Source organism: the organism of the source record quoted next, unplaced genomic scaffold (genome assembly GCF_019419815.1).
Source record: "Pyrus x bretschneideri cultivar Hongxiangsu unplaced genomic scaffold, Pyrus_bretschneideri_v1 Contig4, whole genome shotgun sequence".
In the NCBI taxonomy this organism is placed as follows: Eukaryota; Viridiplantae; Streptophyta; class Magnoliopsida; order Rosales; family Rosaceae; genus Pyrus; species Pyrus x bretschneideri.
The window spans coordinates 13259256-13276796 of NW_025999723.1; the positions used below are offsets into that span (position 1 = coordinate 13259256).

Below are 17541 nucleotides of genomic sequence, written 5' to 3' on the forward strand. Positions count from 1 at the left end.
ATCCGACGGTCGAAAATTAAAAAGGTGTGAGAAAAGTAAAAAGGGGTGTGTGGATATCACACCCCTATTTTTATATTACATTAGTGTACCATTTGACAAGCATGCCCCATCCCCTGACAGTACTTCCCCTGCCTCCAAGGTCTCAGTAAAAATCTGAAACCCCGCATCCTCAGACAGAGCCACAAACTTGATCCAGGAGCCACAAACTTGATCCAGGAAAAGCTGGGAAGCAGACTCCTAAAGGACGGTTTGGCTCCTCTCCACCATCGTCGCATATACCGTTTGGTAACTCTCAGCCAAATTGTTGGGGTACCTTTCTCTCATAGGTGTGGTAGTAATTAGATCCGAGAATTGGGTAAACTTCCGCTCTCTATACTGCTACTTCACAGTTTGGGATATCTAGTATGATCTGTGATGCGCCTTTTTGGGCATCCTCTTACCAGAAGTAAAGTCATTATACCTGGACGCATAATATACCTTAGCACCCTCTATCTTTTCTACAAAGGATTCAAAGGGGACATTTGTGGACTAATTCAACCACCCTACGTACCATTTAGATACGTTATGGTATTGGTTGATGCTTCTACACCTTGGTCACACGTGTGATTATTGTACACAAATTGCATTCTCCACACTGGTGGCTCAGATTAATAAGCTCAGGGTTCACCACCCTGATTATCTGATCAAATCTATTTGATTGGATAAGTTAGAGAATTTACATCGAAAACTTTCGATGGATATTGCATATCGGTTGGGTTTTGAAGTTGCACATCCAATACCATATGTTCATACCCAGAACAACCCAACAGAAGCATTCATTAAACGTTTTCAAATGATTGTGTGACCGATTGGCCTTACGTAGGGCCATGCAATATTGGAAGCAACCATGTTGGTCCACCTGAAGCCCATCACGACCCAACCTTATAAAGCGCATGTTTGTTGGTTACCAAATACGAACCTGACATATCTCATCTGCGTGTCTTTGGTTGTGTGGTCTATGTGCCATTTTGCGCTGCCCTTACGTACAAAAGAACAAATGGATCCTCAGGGAAGGATGGAAATCTATGTCGGTCATGATTCTCTTTCTAATATTCGTTACTTAAAACCTTTGACAGGCAATTTTTTTACCGCTCGTTTTGCGGATTGTCACTTTTATGATGTAGTCTTCTAGCCGTTAGGGGGAGATAAGAATGTCAACGTTCCTAAAGACCGACGCAAATTTTCGTGCACGTTCCCATTATGTCTCATCTCAATCCTAATCTAGATTGTCAGAGTATGACTAGACACTTCCTCTGATCTAGTAAAAAGTGACGAGATCACATATACCAACTACAAATATGCTTACAAAGATGAATGTACTAAATATACGACGAACCTTCATCCCGAAAGTAGGAAAGCACTATTGTGGCCTACCCTCGTACATTGGCAACTAGCCAATCAATCTGTCCTACGCCAGAAGCGTGGCAAATCACTCGGTTCGAGGATTCACTTCCCCAAAAGTGAAGGAACGTGGCACAAACAAATCTGCCCCTAGATCGTTGTCTCAATCCTTTTCATCTCATGAGATTAAATCCAGATTACTCTCAAGACCTAAAGTTCTTGGTCCAATACACTAGTTTGGATGAGATATGGAATTGGAATGAGAATATCATAAATGATGTTTCATTATATGGTAACTGACATAAATGAAAAGCACGATAACGAACTGCGTTCCGTTGATTAATGTCAACGTAGAACTGATTGGTCAACTAGAAGAATCAATTGATGACGAATTAGATGAATGAAATAGTGCGATATGACGCCTTATGGTGCAAGGTTTCTTTTATACGCCATGTGATTGATTGCAACATTACAAACATGGTTGTAGTATCTCTGGGATCCTGATACGAAATCTACATAAAGTTTCCAAAGAACTTACATGTACTAATTCAAATAGTTCTAAACTTTCACTTTGCGGATGCAAAATTATCTAGGAGAATGTGGTATACCCGTTTAAGTGAATATTTGATTAGTTAGGGACATATATGCCCCTACGTGTACAAAATCTGAAATTGCTAGAGTTGAAAAAAACTGACTCATACCTAAAGTCGAACTTTAAGATGAATGATCTTGGGAAAACTCGACATTACTTCGACCTGAAGTTTCGAGCTAGTTCTAATGGTATTCTGGTCCACCAGTCGAACTAGACCCAAAAGGTGTTACGTCTGAGTATACCCTAATCGCATGTACGCTAAATGCAAATGAGATCTTTACGGAGGGTATGAAGCATAAGGTTCCATATTGGAACGTTAGGCAACCATAACTAAGTACCATTGGCGTTTGTTGTACTTAGCATAATGCACTAGAATCAGACATCTTATGTGTTGATAATCTTTTGGCATAAAGAAGCATTACGCCTACATGCCACCACCAAATTTGGTGTTAAAGACATTTTTTCCGTTACTACGGATTTGGGCTTATCTATCCTTATCCATCTCAGAATAGATCACACCCCCTTGATCTTCGGAATGATGTCTACCTTGTGGGATTCGCTGAATTCGATTACCCATTTGACCGCACAAGGTACGTTCTCAAATGGTTATGTCTTTACCATTAAGGAACACCGCAATATCTTGAAGGTCAACCAAATAGACCTTTATTGCAAAACCTTTGAATCATTCCATATTGTTCCAAGACTCACTGTATCGCATCACGTGAAAGATATGGTCGAGAACTCTTGTTGAGCATATTCAAAATCCCTGGGTTTTTCATCCATCATTGAGTCCCAACAACGATCCATGAAGACAACATTATATGTATCAACTAGATCATGATACATCCAACAAGTCAACACCAAGCATATTGTATCTACATTAACATGAGCATCAGAAGATTGAAGTCAAGTAGTCATATCCCAAACAATCTTGCCGACCTCTACACGATGTCATTGCCAAAGTCTACCTTCCAGAAGCTTGTTCGAGGAATTGGTATGCGTAACTTTCTCACTTACGATGCTTGTAGTTTCATTTGGAAGTTTTATCAAACTCAAGGAAAGTATCCAGAAGTATACTCACTTAACCTTAATGTACTATTTTTCCCCACGATTAGTAGCATTTTCCCCACTGGGTTTTTGCTACCAGACTAGATTTTGACAAGGCACCCATCCTAGGTTGGTCATACCCTTGTGTACGTTGTACTTGTGTCCCGAAGATGGATAGTTTTGATTTAATGCAATTTCTCACTTTTTTCTCCTTTGACTATGGGCTTTTGTTCCACCTTGGATTTTGCCATAGCGAGATTTTGTGAGTTTTACCACCCACGCATTCTTCTGTTTGTTTTGAGACTCGCATTTGCTACTTGTGTCAACTAGACAAGACGACTTCATCAATTGCTTCTACATTTGCCTGAAAGACCTGATGCACCAATTACTTGAGTATTTGCACACTAAAGGGGGAGTGTTGTGATATATGTTCTTATCAATATTGTGATTGTGTAAATCTTAAATAGAGATAGATTATGAATCCTTTGGGATCTAGAAGATCTTTCCTAATAGAGTTTGTCTTACTTGAAGAGAAAGTTCATCTCCTTATTACTATAAATAAAGGCACAAGGACTGGGGAATTAACATACAATTCCTCAAGCCTATTCTCCACTCTCTTTCTCTCTATGCCTCACCCCTCAGTTAAATATAGGCCACAACAAGAGTAATATTGTTCTTCACAAAATTATAGCAAGAAAATAATGCACCCACATAATTATTAACATATTTTAAAAAATAACTACTGATATATTTTGAAACATAAAATAAATACATATAATTAGCATTGGTACATTTAGCACAATTGAAAATGGGTACAATAAATTTAAAAAATAGGGGTACAAATACAAATAAAACTTTAAAAAAAATATGGACAAAAAAATAAATTAATATATGGGTACAAATTAAAACTGAAAAGAAAATTGGTATAAATTAAAAAAGGGTTGCAAATTAAAAGTGGGTACAAACTAAAAATAAAAAGATATGATAAAAAATTAGTCATAAATATAAATATGCCAAATGTAACATTTATAATACTAAATGAATATAATTAGAAATAAAAAAAATTAATATTAAAATTATTAATGATGTTTATTAAAACCTAAGGACCTTGATCAAAAATTGAAAAGGATAGCAAAAATAGAGATAGGAACCTAATTTTAAATTAAACATTAAAAAAAAAAAAAGAGAAGAGGGGGGGGGGTGGTGGAGTGGTGGAGGAATGATGGCCACAATGAACTCTGGCTAGTGTCCTCAAAGCATGTTCGAGTATAGGTGCTTTTGGACAAGCAAAGTGAATCCATGCCCGTACCATCAAATATGTGTTCAGTCTTATACTACCAATTGGAAGTGCTCTTTTAATCATGTATGCAAAGTGCGGGAATTTGGAAGACAACAGTCTGATTTGTAGGAGGATGCCAACAAGGGATATAGTATGCAATTATATCAGCGTTTTCACAAAGTGGGAGGGGCATCGAGGCTCTGCAAGCATAGAGATTATGAAGTTTATGATAACTATAAGTTATTCAGCAAGTTTATGCATTGACGTTTCATTATTCTTCTGGAATTCTCGTTTTACTCTTTTTCTTGAAAATTAATTTAAGGAAGAAAAACAATCTCCTTTTTAGGTTTGAAAGAATAGAATTAGACTAACAAAAAAATTCATTACAACTACAATTGATTCCTCTTGCGCCTCTTCACTTGTTTTGGCATATCAAAGTAACTTTTCATGAAACTGAAATTTTTTTGCTGTTAATTATTTTCTTATGGTTGCAAGCAGAATGCTAATGAAGTAGAATCCCATTTTTCATAAGCATTCTCAACAAGGAAAAAGAAGATGAAGTTGGTGATACTATTTTAATGTTTGATTTATTTTCCTATAAATTATAAAGATTTTTCTTATTGTTTAAGTATTAGTTATAAGGATAAAGTTGTCAATTTATTAGTAGATTTTTTACTGAATGGATTATGTGAAAGTAAATTAAAAGGAAAACTAATGAAAAATGCTTGAAAACTATGAGTTTTAACGATAAGGACAAAATAAAAGATAAAGTGAATAGTACCAGGATTAACTTTTTAGTGTAAAAATATGATTTTTCGTTAAAGTGAACAACATCGTAGGCTTTTTGTTAAAACTCTCTAAATTAAAACCTAAGAAGGTGTTAGTGTAATGTCTCAATGTTAAGGGGTTTTGTGAAAACTTGATATACTTCATAAGCTATTAGTGTAATTAACCCACTAGAAGAAGAAGGCATGTTATCATTTTATCACTTGGCTATCGAATTTAAAATAAAAATAAAAATGTGAGTTCCATCGCTACCATTAATACCAAAGCCATCAAAATTTCCATAACATTAGATTTTTTTGTAAAGAAAGTTTATTATTATTAAGGTGAGGAGAGGGATGAAAACTATTACATAATTTAGGAGAAGTGAGTTTCAATCTTGGAATGCTTAAGTGAAAACTTAACACTTTATCTATTAGGATATTAGACTACATGCAAACAACAAAACGAATGCTATTGGAGATGAAATCATAGAATATCTTTTGAGAAAAATAAAAAGAATACACTGTGTTGCATTTTAACAATATATATAAAAAATCTCGTTGTGATTCATAAGCAAACAAGTGATTACCATATAGTGACGCTTAGTTGGCATGCTTAATATTTTAAGAATGGGCATTCGATTGTTTGGTTATTCAAACAAGGGCGGAGCTAGAATTTTTTTTTAGGTGGGCTAGCTGAAATTAGTATTATAATATCATATGTTTATTTTTTTTGTTTATATAAAATTATATAATAATCAATATAAAAGAACAACAATAAAATATAAATTATTCCAAAATCATAACCTAGCTGATAAATTCAAGGATCATATAAATAATTAACCTACTAATTAAATCAAGAATAAGTAATAAAGAGATTAAGAGTGTACCAAAGGTGACTTCACTGGAAAATCGTAACAGAAAAGAATTGCGGAAATAGGGATTAATAGTGGATATAAAAAAATTATTTTTCTTTTCTTGAGTAAGAAGCACATAGACTAAATCGCATAGGGTAAATGGTCCTTTTCTTTTACAAATAGTATAAAGGGGGACAAGAGATAGAACTAATTTATAATTTTTAGCATAAAACTTATTATTTATTACCTATCCTCTACTAAATTGTATATTAAATAATAACCTGTATTGAAATTAAGTAGGCTATAAGCATGAGTTTACAAAAGAATAGTATTATTCACACACCCATTTTTACCTCCAACGCACTCTTATTAATTTTTTGTCGTTGATTATCTTCAATTTATTCTATCCGACAACCGAAAATTAAGAGTAGTGTGTGAGAAGTAAAAATGAGCGCATGAATAGCACTACCCTTATAGAAAACCTCCCTAGGCTACAGCCACCTTAGCTTTGTGGGTGGCTTCGCCGCTGTCAAACATAGAGCTAAATTTTAAGGGGGACTTTCTCCAATGCACATCAAAATGTAGAATTAAGTTATATATATGTACAAGAGCAATTAGATTATTTGTCCGAACGACATCTACCGATTCTTGTTTAAATGTGTAACTTAAATATGTACATTTTTAATGTGCATTGGAGAAATTTCATTGTTTGTTTCGAGTTTAAGGTCATAAATATGGGGTTTCATATTCAAGGTCTTGAGTTGGGGACTCAAGTCCCAAACTTTTAATCCTAGCCTATAAGGAAATATAATTTATATTTTATCGCATTCAATAGTTAACAAGACTAGTCACCTAGTACTACGATTTAATAGTATTTTTTTATTAATAATGAAAAAATTTAAGTTCGAATCTCGTAGATAGTAAGCTTAATACTAATTTATTCTCTACGTGGTGTTGTATGTGTCTAGTTCTTAACTTTTTTCTGTTTGTTCAATTCAAAGATTAAAAAAAGATAGGCATACAAATGGTGAAAAATGATGTGTAGATACATTTCCGAACCATAATCCCCTTCAAAGACGCCCACAACTAGCAGTCATCTAATTCATATAAAAGAAATGTTAAAATTGTTGAATTTATCCGATTTCAGTACCACTTTCCTGACAAAAATATATAATCGAAATGAAGAGACGATGCTTAGATTTGAGATAGAAACACTACATATAGCCAATGTCAAACAGTTTTCTCCTTCCATTAAATTAACTATAGTTCAAAATAAGATTTAGATGGCTGACCAATTAAACGTCGCCAAGGAAACGCTTAGAACTTCTATTGTGTCCTTGTTGTTGGCCCCATCACCAAAAGTAGCAAGATATGGGACCTCCTCTTTATCCAGATCTAAATCGAATACCCTGGATTGCAACACATAACCATGTTAGGCGCAGAAAAGGAAACATGTAACTGGGAGATTGAACAGTTTATCAAATTCCTATGAAAAATTTGCGAAACTTGATCAGCTTCTTTTTCTTGTTATAAAAATGAGCATTATTTAAAAGTATATTGAAAGAAGACAGCTAATAGTGTACCTACCTCATATTTCACTTGAAGTTGCTGTTGCAACTTGTATACTTGCCTGCACCTTGGAATCTTGGATTGACAAAGCTGGAACAAGACTTGCATCGTAAAAACCATGTAAACAGAAATCAAGCTATTATAATTGAGTAGTGCTACACTTACCATCTATTTGTACCATCACTAGACCATCTGTCTAGTAGAGGTAGGGTCCGCAAACGCATGCAGGTTCCATCTCTATTACAAAGATGGTACAAATGATGTTATAAATAGATGGTAAGAATAACTTTTGTGGTTATAATTTAGCACAAAATGAATCACTGAATTATCCAAAGTTTTGACATTTCTACCACCCCTGCAACCCTTCCCTCAGCAAAGAAAGTAACTTTCACGCCGCCAACTGCTCTTTGATGTACTCACACTCAAGTTTCAAACTTTCTTCTTATTCTAACCCTTCCGACTATGAATTACAGATTCCCTTGCAAAATTACAAATCGTGGAACCAAGCAATCTAAGTTTTTAGACAAATATTGAATGAAAACAAGCACTTACACTCACCACTGTAGATTGATTCAGTGATCTCAGAACTTTGATTCTACCACCTCTTCCATCAGCTCCTGCAACAATCAAATTACCAGAACTTTGATTCAGACCCCACTTGCACCATTTACCTAAATACCTGTTTGTTCCATCAAACCCAAGCAAGTCCCCAGAAAATCAAACATCCCCTGTATTTTGAATTGGAATAACAAAAACAAAATTACATTCTCATCACATAAATCTTCAGGAAAATGTACTCATTCATGATATCTTGCACAGTAACTCAAAAAATTGCTTCAAAAGTTTACCTGGTCCGGGAAGCGGTTGTGGGATATGAGGCTCCTTTCTAATGTTAAACATGGGTAATCTTGTTCAACATCATCAAGAATAACAACATCAGCAATGTCAGTAGCAGGAGTTCTGGCAGTATCGTTACAAGTGGGAGTTTCTTTCCTAGTATCAGAAACTGCATCTGACCTCAATCGAGTGCACTTCTAGTTAACAACATCCTCATAGATTTATTCTTTCAATTAGGGATTTGAAAGTCCACGCTTAGCTGTGGAAAGTTTTGGAGCATCTTTATCTATTAAAGAGTAGGCATCTCTTACTTTATCATGAGCAATGGTGCTTGTACCATTTTAGTACAACTTCGATCCAGATGGTCAGTGAAGTTTGAGTTTTCTGTTTTCCTATGACACAGTAGATCATTTTCGCTTTCAGTCCTATCCAAGTTACGGATGGAAGCATAAGGATGTTTTCTTTGAACTTCTGGTGAACTGTTGACAGACACTGAATTAGTGTTACATAATCCACCATTCTGCATAATTCCTTCACCCCAAGTTGTCTTTGAAACTTTTAAAGCCCTCAAAACTTCATTATCTTTTACTTTGACAACTGTCTCCAGTTCTTGTACCCTTTATCTGATAATAGACAAAAAAAATCACTAAATTAGGTTTCACTCATTAATTGAGATTCAATTAAGCTCATTCCATCACAAACTTACCTTCAGTTTTTTAATCTTTTAGCCTCCTGCTCCAGTTTTTTGCTCTCACGAGCTTCTCGTGCAAGACCATTGTATTTGTTTATTAAGTCTTTGTAATTCCTATTAGGAGCATGAACATCAAAGAATGCAAATTAAAATATGAGACAGAAAAAAGCATACAAGGATGAAATGAAAGGTGACTGCTGTTTAATTTTACTTCAGATGGAAACACTCAAGGAAATCTCAAACATTCTGCTCCATCCATAAGAATTAAGTAAATTACAGGATAATATTTATATGGCTAACCTCTTACTCATCTCCGAGGACTTTCGTATAATATCTATCGTGTCTTTGGTGTTGGCTCCATTACCAAGAGTCGAAAGCTTTGAAACCCCATCTTCATCCAGATCTAGATCCGATACCCTATAATTGCAACCCACGTAACCATTTTAGGCGTTGGCTCAAGTGGCAAAGCATGTGTAGGGTTGAGTAAGTCTTATGTACAAACATTCTGATTAACAAAATTACAATGAGCACTTGGAAACTACAGCGGTTTTCATCTTAAGCTGCAGCTACATGTATGCTTGTTGTTTCAATGCTTCATTTTAAAACACAACTTCTTTCTGTGCCACCTCCGTACATTGACAAAGCTGACAGAAAACTTTCCTCATGAGAACCACATCAAGAAACAATCTGCTATAATCTTGCAGAAAATAAATACCGAAAATCCAGAGTTTTAATAGTAGCATCCTGACCTTTGAGCAAAGAAATTAAATATAAACTTCATAATCTTCTATTCCATTTAAAAAAATTGATGTCACAGCCCATATGAATGGTTTCTTTGTCTTTCAATAGTGGAGAATTGCAAAACTAAAATATAAAACCTTCTTCCTGGTCTAACTTTTCCGACATTATCGTCTTCCGACAAGGATGAAACAAACTATTCGGTATCACGGTTTCATTGTTTTAAATTCCTCCATTAATCAAATCAAAGAATAGTACCAAGTTACCATCATCAAACAAATATTCAATTTCAACTCTCTAATTGATACTATAATCATTGTGCTTCAATCCAATACTCAAAAGTAAAAAACGAAAAACAAAACTAACCCTAAAATGTGTAACCAAGTATTATAACACCAATTAACCAAAGTCCTAATCTAAATTCCTTTCCTTTGTTCTCCCTCAATTTCTTACACACCCAACAAAGCATAAAGATAATCCCATACCTCCTCTTTAAGCTCCTTAAGCTCCCTCGCCTGAAGCCCGAAAGCCGAACGAATCCCCAGCTCTGCCACCTCCAACCTTTTCACCTCTAGACGCAGCACCTGGGGATCTTCTCATTTGCTAATCGGCCTCAGAGTCGCATCCGCCGCGTCCCCCACCGACTGAAAATAAAGCCGGCCGGCATCCTTCTGCTTGCACACCGGGCAAGTGTACTTCTTCGCCCTTGCAGAGTACTCGAACCACTGTTGCAGACTAAGTTTCACATCCAAAACGTCGCCGTATTAAGCATCAATTTCCAATCGTGAGCACAACGAAATTAAACAAATTGAATACATATATATATATATACACACGCACATAGAGAGAGAGAGAGAGAGAGAGAGAGAGAGAGAAGAGTGGAGAGAGAGACCAGAGCTCGTGGAAGACATGGCCGCAGATGGAGATGGATTGGAGGTCCTCAGAAACGGGCTTGAGGTCTTCGTAACAGATTGAGCCGATTGTTTTGGTGAAGTTGGTGGAATCTGCATCGCGCATCTCTCTGGTCTCTATTCTAGGGTTTAGGATTTGGGATTTAGTTGTGTCATGAATTTTCTCGGGAATATGGAGCCAATTTTGAAAAATGAAGCCAACTGCGCGGGAAGAAAATGTAAAAGGAGGGAGGGGAAATGACCACACTTTTTTTATCGTGTGTTCACGATTTGGAGTTCAAATCTTCTCTCTTTTTTAAATTTAAAAGGTGTAGGAGGTATGCGGATTCAAACTAAATTATTATTACCATGTTTGATTTATTTTTTTATTTTTTTGTGTAAGCTAAATTATTATAGGAAAATTGTAAAAAATGACTCATTTGTTGCAGTTCTATTAGATTAAGGATGTAATTGTATAAATTCTAATATATCTAAGAATATCTTGGAATATTCTCTAGGGTTAGATAGTATCCTATTAGACCATCTCTAACCCTTAGGCTAAAAGCCAAAATTTTTAGCCCAAAAATTTAGCTTTTAGCGCAGAAACAGTTTTTCTGCTTTAACCCTTCTGACCTAAAATTTTAGCTCCAAATTATTAAAGAATGAACTTAGGCTAATTTTTTTTTCTTAAATTTACTTTTTTAAAAAAAATATGTAGACTATCGTAAATTACTTTTATGAACATTTTAATCCAAAAATATTTAAATTCCAATAAATATTGAAAAATCACTAAATCGATACATGAAACTCATAAAACACTATGGAAGAATATGAAAATCATAATAGAGCTGTATAAACACAAAATACATAAAACACACAGAACACATGTAAAGCACATACAAAACACATGTGAAGGACATACAAAACACATGATAGAGATAAAGCACACACATAACAATTGTGAAACACATGACACACACGAAACACATACAAAATACATACAAAACACATGATTGAGATAAAGCACACATAGAACACATGTAAAACACATGACACACACGAAACACATACAAAATACATACAAAACACATGAAACGCAAGAAACATAAACCTACACACATGAAACCCTAAACCTTCAATCATCCTCTATATAAACACAGGTTGAATATCAGTTGATCACACAATCTTTTAACCTTCAATTAGGCCTGGCAAACGGGTCGTGTCTGTCGTTTTCGTGTAACACCTGTTATCTTAACGGGTCGTGTCGTGTCACACCCGTTATCTTAACGGGTCCTTAACAGGTCGGGTCACTTTACCCAACGGGTAAAGTGACCCGACCCGTTATGACCCGTTAAGAAAAAAATATATTTTTTTTAAATTTGCACATATCACACATTGCCACATAAATATTACTTCAAAACATTAAAACATTTGTCGTTTAAGTACTATATCTTCATTCGAAAATAAGAGCCTAATAAAAAAATAATACATACACTACTAATCTATTACAAATATTAAATGTGCAAGGATATGCAAAATGAAAGAGTTTTTGTTTTCAAGATTGTAAGTCTTTCTCAAAAGTTTACACCTCTATCTACAAAATCTTCAATTTACATCGATCATCATGAAATTGTATTGAAACTTTGACTTTATCTATTGCCTTGAAGAGTTATGTTGAAGATGTTTTCAGTAAGGTTTTCCACGTCAGAACTCTCATCCACATAAACTAAGTATAGAAAAACCAAACATTAAAAATCATTCAAATTATGAGAAGTTTACCAAAATAATTATGAAAAGAAATAAAATAATAATACTATACCATATAAAAATATATTAAAATAACCGTTAAATCGTGATTTTTCGTATATAACCGTCGAAAAGCTTTGTTCCATTCCTTGATCTCTGAATGTTTGTTTTTTGTGATTTTTTGTTGATGTGATCTCCAAGCATACACAAACAAGTTTGACGGTTTGGATCGTTGAAATTATTTTTGGAGAATTCGTATCCCAACAAAATGATAGATTGACTAACACTTAGAGTTTATTTATACTTTCATTAAGTACAACATAAGATTTTGTGATATCCACTTGTTTAAATATTTTAAATTGAAGATCGAATTCATTCATTGTATTCATATAGGGTCAAGGAGTGTACCTGTAAAAAATCATCAAAATCGGAGTTAAAATAACTGTTAAATCGTGATTTTTCGTTTATAACCGTCGAAAAGCTTTGTCCCGTTACTTGATCTTTGAATGTTTGTTTTTTGTGATTTTTTGTTGATGTGATCTCCAAGCATATACAAACAAGTTTGACGGTTTGGATCGTTGAAATTAGTTTTGGAGAATTCGTATCCCAACAAAACGATAGATTAACTAACACTTAGAGTTTATTTATACTTTCATTAAGTACAACATAAGATTTTGTGGTATCCACTTGTGTAAATATTTTAAATTGAAGATCGAATTCATTCATTGTATTCATATAGGGTCAAGGAGTGTACCTGTAAAAAATCATCAAAATCAGAGTTAAAATAACCGTTAAATCGTGATTTTTCGTTTATAACCGTCGAAAAATTTTGTCTCGTTACTTGATCTCTGAATGTTTGTTTTTTGTGATTTTTTGTTAATGTGATCTCCAAGCATATACAAATAAGTTTGACGGTTTGGATTGTTGAAATTAGTTTTGGAGAATTCGTATCCCAACAAAACGATAGATTGACTAACACTTAGAGTTTATTTATACTTTCATTAAGTATAACATAAGATTTTGTGGTATCCACTTGTATAAATATTTTAAATTGAAGATCAAATTCATTCATTGTATTCATATAGGGTCAAGGAGTGTAGCTGTAAAAAATCATCAAAATCAGAGTTAAAATAACCGTTAAATCGTGATTTTTTGTTTATAACCGTCGAAAAGCTTTGTCCCGTTACTTGATCTCTGAATGTTTGTTTTTTGTGATTTTTTGTTAATGTGATCTCCAAGCATATACAAACAAGTTTGACGGTTTGGATCGTTGAAATTAGTTTTGGAGAATTCGTATCCCAACAAAACGATAGATTGACTAACACTTAGAGTTTATTCATACTTTCATTAAGTATAACATAAGATTTTGTGGTATCCACTTGTATAAATATTTTAAATTGAAGATCGAATTCATTCATTGTATTCGTATAGGGTCAAGGAGTGTACCTGTAAAAAATCATCAAAATCGGAGTTAAAATAACCGTTAAATCGTGATTTTTCGTTTATAACCGTCGAAAAGTTTTGTCCCGTTACTTGATCTCTAAATGTTTGTTTTTTGTGATTTTTTGTTGATGTGATCTCCAAGCATATACAAACAAGTTTGACGGTTTGGATCGTTGAAATTAGTTTTGGAGAATTCGTATCCCATCAAAACGATAGATTGACTAACACTTAAGAGTTTATTTATACTTTCATTAAGTATAACATAAGATTTTATAGTATCCACTTGTGTAAATATTTTAAATTGAAGATCGAATTTATTCATTGTATTCATATAAGGTCAAGGAGTGTACCTGTAAAAAATCATCAAAATCGGAGTTAAAATAACCGTTAAATCGTGATTTTTTGTTTATAACCGTCGAAAAGCTTTGTCCCGTTACTTGATCTCTGAATGTTTGTTTTTTGTGATTTTTTGCTGTTGTGATCTCCAAGCATATACAAACAAGTTTGACGGTTTGGATCGTTGAAATTAGTTTTAGAGAATTCATATTCCATCAAAACGATAGATTGACTAACACTTAGACTTTATTTATACTTTCATTAAGTATAACATAAGATTTTGTGGTATCCACTTGTGTAAATATTTTAAATTGAAGATCGAATTCATTCATTGTATTCATATAGGGTCAAGGAATGTACCTGTAAAAAATCATCAAAATCGGAGTTAAAATAACCGTTAAATCGTGATTTTCTGTTTATAACCGTCGAAAAGCTTTGTCCCGTTACTTGATCTTTGAATGTTTGTTTTGTGTGATTTTTTGTTGATGTGATCTCTAAGCATATACAAACAAGTTTGACGGTTTGGATCGTTGAAATTAGTTTTGGAGAATTCATATCCCAACAAAACGATAGATTGACTAACACTTAGAGTTTATTTATACTTTCATTAAGTAGAACAATAGATTTTGTGGTATCCACTTGTGTAAATATTTTAAATTGAAGATCGAATTCATTCATTGTATTCATATAGGGTCAAGGAATGTACCTGTAAAAATTCATCAAAATCGGAGTTAAAATAACAGTTAAATCGTAATTTTTTGTTTATAACCGTCGAAAAGCTTTGTCCCGTTACTTGATCTCTGAATGTTTGTTTTTTGTGATTTTTTGTTAATGTGATCTCCAAGCATATACAAACAAGTTTGACGGTTTGGATCGTTGAAATTAGTTTTGGAGAATTCGTATTCCAACAAAGCGATAGATTGACTAACACTTAAAAATTTATTTATACTTTCATTAAGTATAACATAAGATTTTGTGGTATCCACTTGTGTAAATATTTTAAATTGAAGATCGAATTCATTCATTGTATTCATATAGGGTCAAGGAGTGTACATGTAAAAAAATCATCAAAATCGGAGTTAAAATAACCGTTAGATCGTGATTTTTCGTTTATAACCGTCGAAAAGCTTTGTCCCGTTACTTGATCTCTGAATGTTTTTTTTTTGTGATTTTTTGCTGATGTGATCTCAAAGCATATATAAACAAGTTTGATGGTTGGGATCGTTGAAATTAGTTTAAGAGAATTCGTATCCCATAAAAACAATAGATTAACTAACACTTAGAGTTTATTTATACTTTCATCAAGTATAACATAAGATTTTGTAGTATCCACTTGTGTAAATATTTTAAATTGAAGATCAAATTCATTCATTGTATTCATATAGGGTCAAGGAGTGTAGTTATAAAAAATCATCAAAATCGGAGTTAAAATAACCGTTAAATCGTGATTTTTCGTTTATAAGCGTCGAAAAGTTTTGTCACGTTACTTGATTTTTGAATGTTTGTTTTTTGCGATTTTTTGTTGATGTGATCTCAAAACATATACAAACAAGTTTGACTGTTGGGATCATTCAAATTAGTTTCAAAGAATTCGTATCCCATCAAGTTCCAATGGTGTACATATATATATATATACACACACATATATATATATATATTTATTAAGTAGATTTAAATCTATTTATTTTGTACGTATAATTGACTAGTACACGGAGTAGTATATCACATGTATCATTATAAAAATAGTGAGATATGTCATATGTGTGATAAAAAGTTAATAATTTAAAAAAAAAAAAAAAGAAAATTCTCACCACTTCTATTAATTTTCATTTTTCCCTCTCTTTTTTGTTTCCTTTTCAACTTTTCTTATAATTTTCACTTTTCCATCCAACATCTTTCTCTAATTCCCTCACTTTTTTGTTTCATTTTCAACTTTTCTTATCATTTTCATTTTCCCTCTATTTTTCTTCAAAAAGGGCGGCAGGAATGGAATAGAATCAAATCAATGGATGCATCATGCATATTAATTAATAATTATTATAGTTTTTATAAAATTTAATTCAAAATTTAATATATATATATAATTATATAATTATTATAGATAGTTAATATTTTGGGGGTATAATTATTATAGTATATATAATTATTATAGACTTTATAGTTAATTTAATATATATATTTATTATAGTTTTTAGGGGTATAAAATTGTTAAATTAATGTATATAATTATTACAGTATTTTTTTAGGGTTATAAAATTATAAAAATAATATTCTGCTTATCGTGTATCGTGTTACCCACGTGTATACCCGAATCAACCCGTTATCTTAACAGGTGCTTATCGGGTTACCCGATAACGACCCGATTCGTTATCGTGTCGACCCGAATACCTGTTAATTTCGTTTCGGGTTATCGGGTCGTGTCAGGAATTGCCAGGCCTACCTTCAATCATCCTCTATATTCACCAATCTTTCAACCTTCAAACTGTTTTTCTTTCCAAAAAATCCTCAATATCTCATCAATGGGTGATAGAAGAAGGCGTAGCAGGGCAATGCAGATAGCACAATACCAAGCAAGCCTTGACATTGAGGATGCATAAATGATCAGTGCAGAAGCTGAATTTGCAAACTCGCTTATGCAATATGAGCACCATGCAAAATCTAACTATCGTGGTTCTGTCATGGGATGTTCATTTGTGCAGCGTGATAGAGAAGAGTGTTGTGACCAAATGATAAAAGATTATTTCATCAAGTGTCCGAGATTTCCTACTCATGATTTTCGAATGCGGTTTCAGATGAGGAGAGATCTTTTTGAAAGCATCTTAAACACAGTTGTAAATTATGACCACTACTTTCCAAGGAAGATAAATGTCGTAGACCTACAAACTATATCACCTCATCAGAAGCTCACATTTGCATTTTGGATGCTAGCTAATGGGTGCTTTGCAAACTCAACTGATGAGTATTGCCGACTTGCAGAAACTACTGCTATTGAGAATGTGAAGCGCTTCTATAAGGCAATTGAAGCCATATATGGAACCACATATCTTCACAAGCCAAATCGTGAAGACTTGAAGAGGCTTATATGCAAGGCAGACAAAAAAGGCTTCGCTAGCATGATATGAAGTCTCGATTGTATGCATTGGGAGTAGAAGAATTGTCTTACTGCATGGGCTGGCCAATTTAAAAGCAGTCATAACGGGCCAACCATCGTGCTCAAGGCTGTGACGTCTTACGACACATGGATTTGGCATGCATTCTTCGGCGCTCCTGGATTAAACAATGATATCAACGTTCTTTGGTCTTCTCCTCTATTCGATGATGTTGTCAATGGATAAGCACCAGAATTTCGGTACAAGGTAAATGGTAATAGGT

At 33.7% G+C, this 17541-nt stretch overlaps 1 protein-coding gene and 1 long non-coding RNA gene across 6 annotated transcripts; one reads left to right on the forward strand and one right to left on the reverse strand.

The window, feature by feature from the left end:
- Nucleotides 1–7118: 7118 nt before the first annotated feature.
- Nucleotides 7119–11018, reverse strand: LOC125468758. Of its 5 annotated transcripts, none has more exons than XR_007251176.1 (9): nucleotides 10647–11018; nucleotides 10240–10489; nucleotides 9539–9660; nucleotides 9324–9433; nucleotides 9032–9130; nucleotides 8337–8948; nucleotides 8047–8216; nucleotides 7507–7578; nucleotides 7119–7328 (listed from the first exon to the last, which is right to left on the reverse strand). It is a non-coding gene; the product is annotated as an uncharacterized LOC125468758 (long non-coding RNA). The 5 variants fall into 5 exon arrangements; XR_007251174.1 differs by having other exon boundaries at nucleotides 8041–8216; nucleotides 9317–9433; XR_007251173.1 differs by having other exon boundaries at nucleotides 9317–9433; nucleotides 10647–11017.
- Nucleotides 11019–16766: 5748 nt separating this feature from the next.
- Nucleotides 16767–17291, forward strand: LOC125468829. The gene has a single exon (XM_048565289.1). The coding sequence runs from the start codon at nucleotides 16767–16769 to the stop codon at nucleotides 17289–17291; it is 525 nt and encodes a 174-aa protein (XP_048421246.1).
- The last annotated feature ends 250 nt before the right edge of the window (nucleotides 17292–17541 follow it).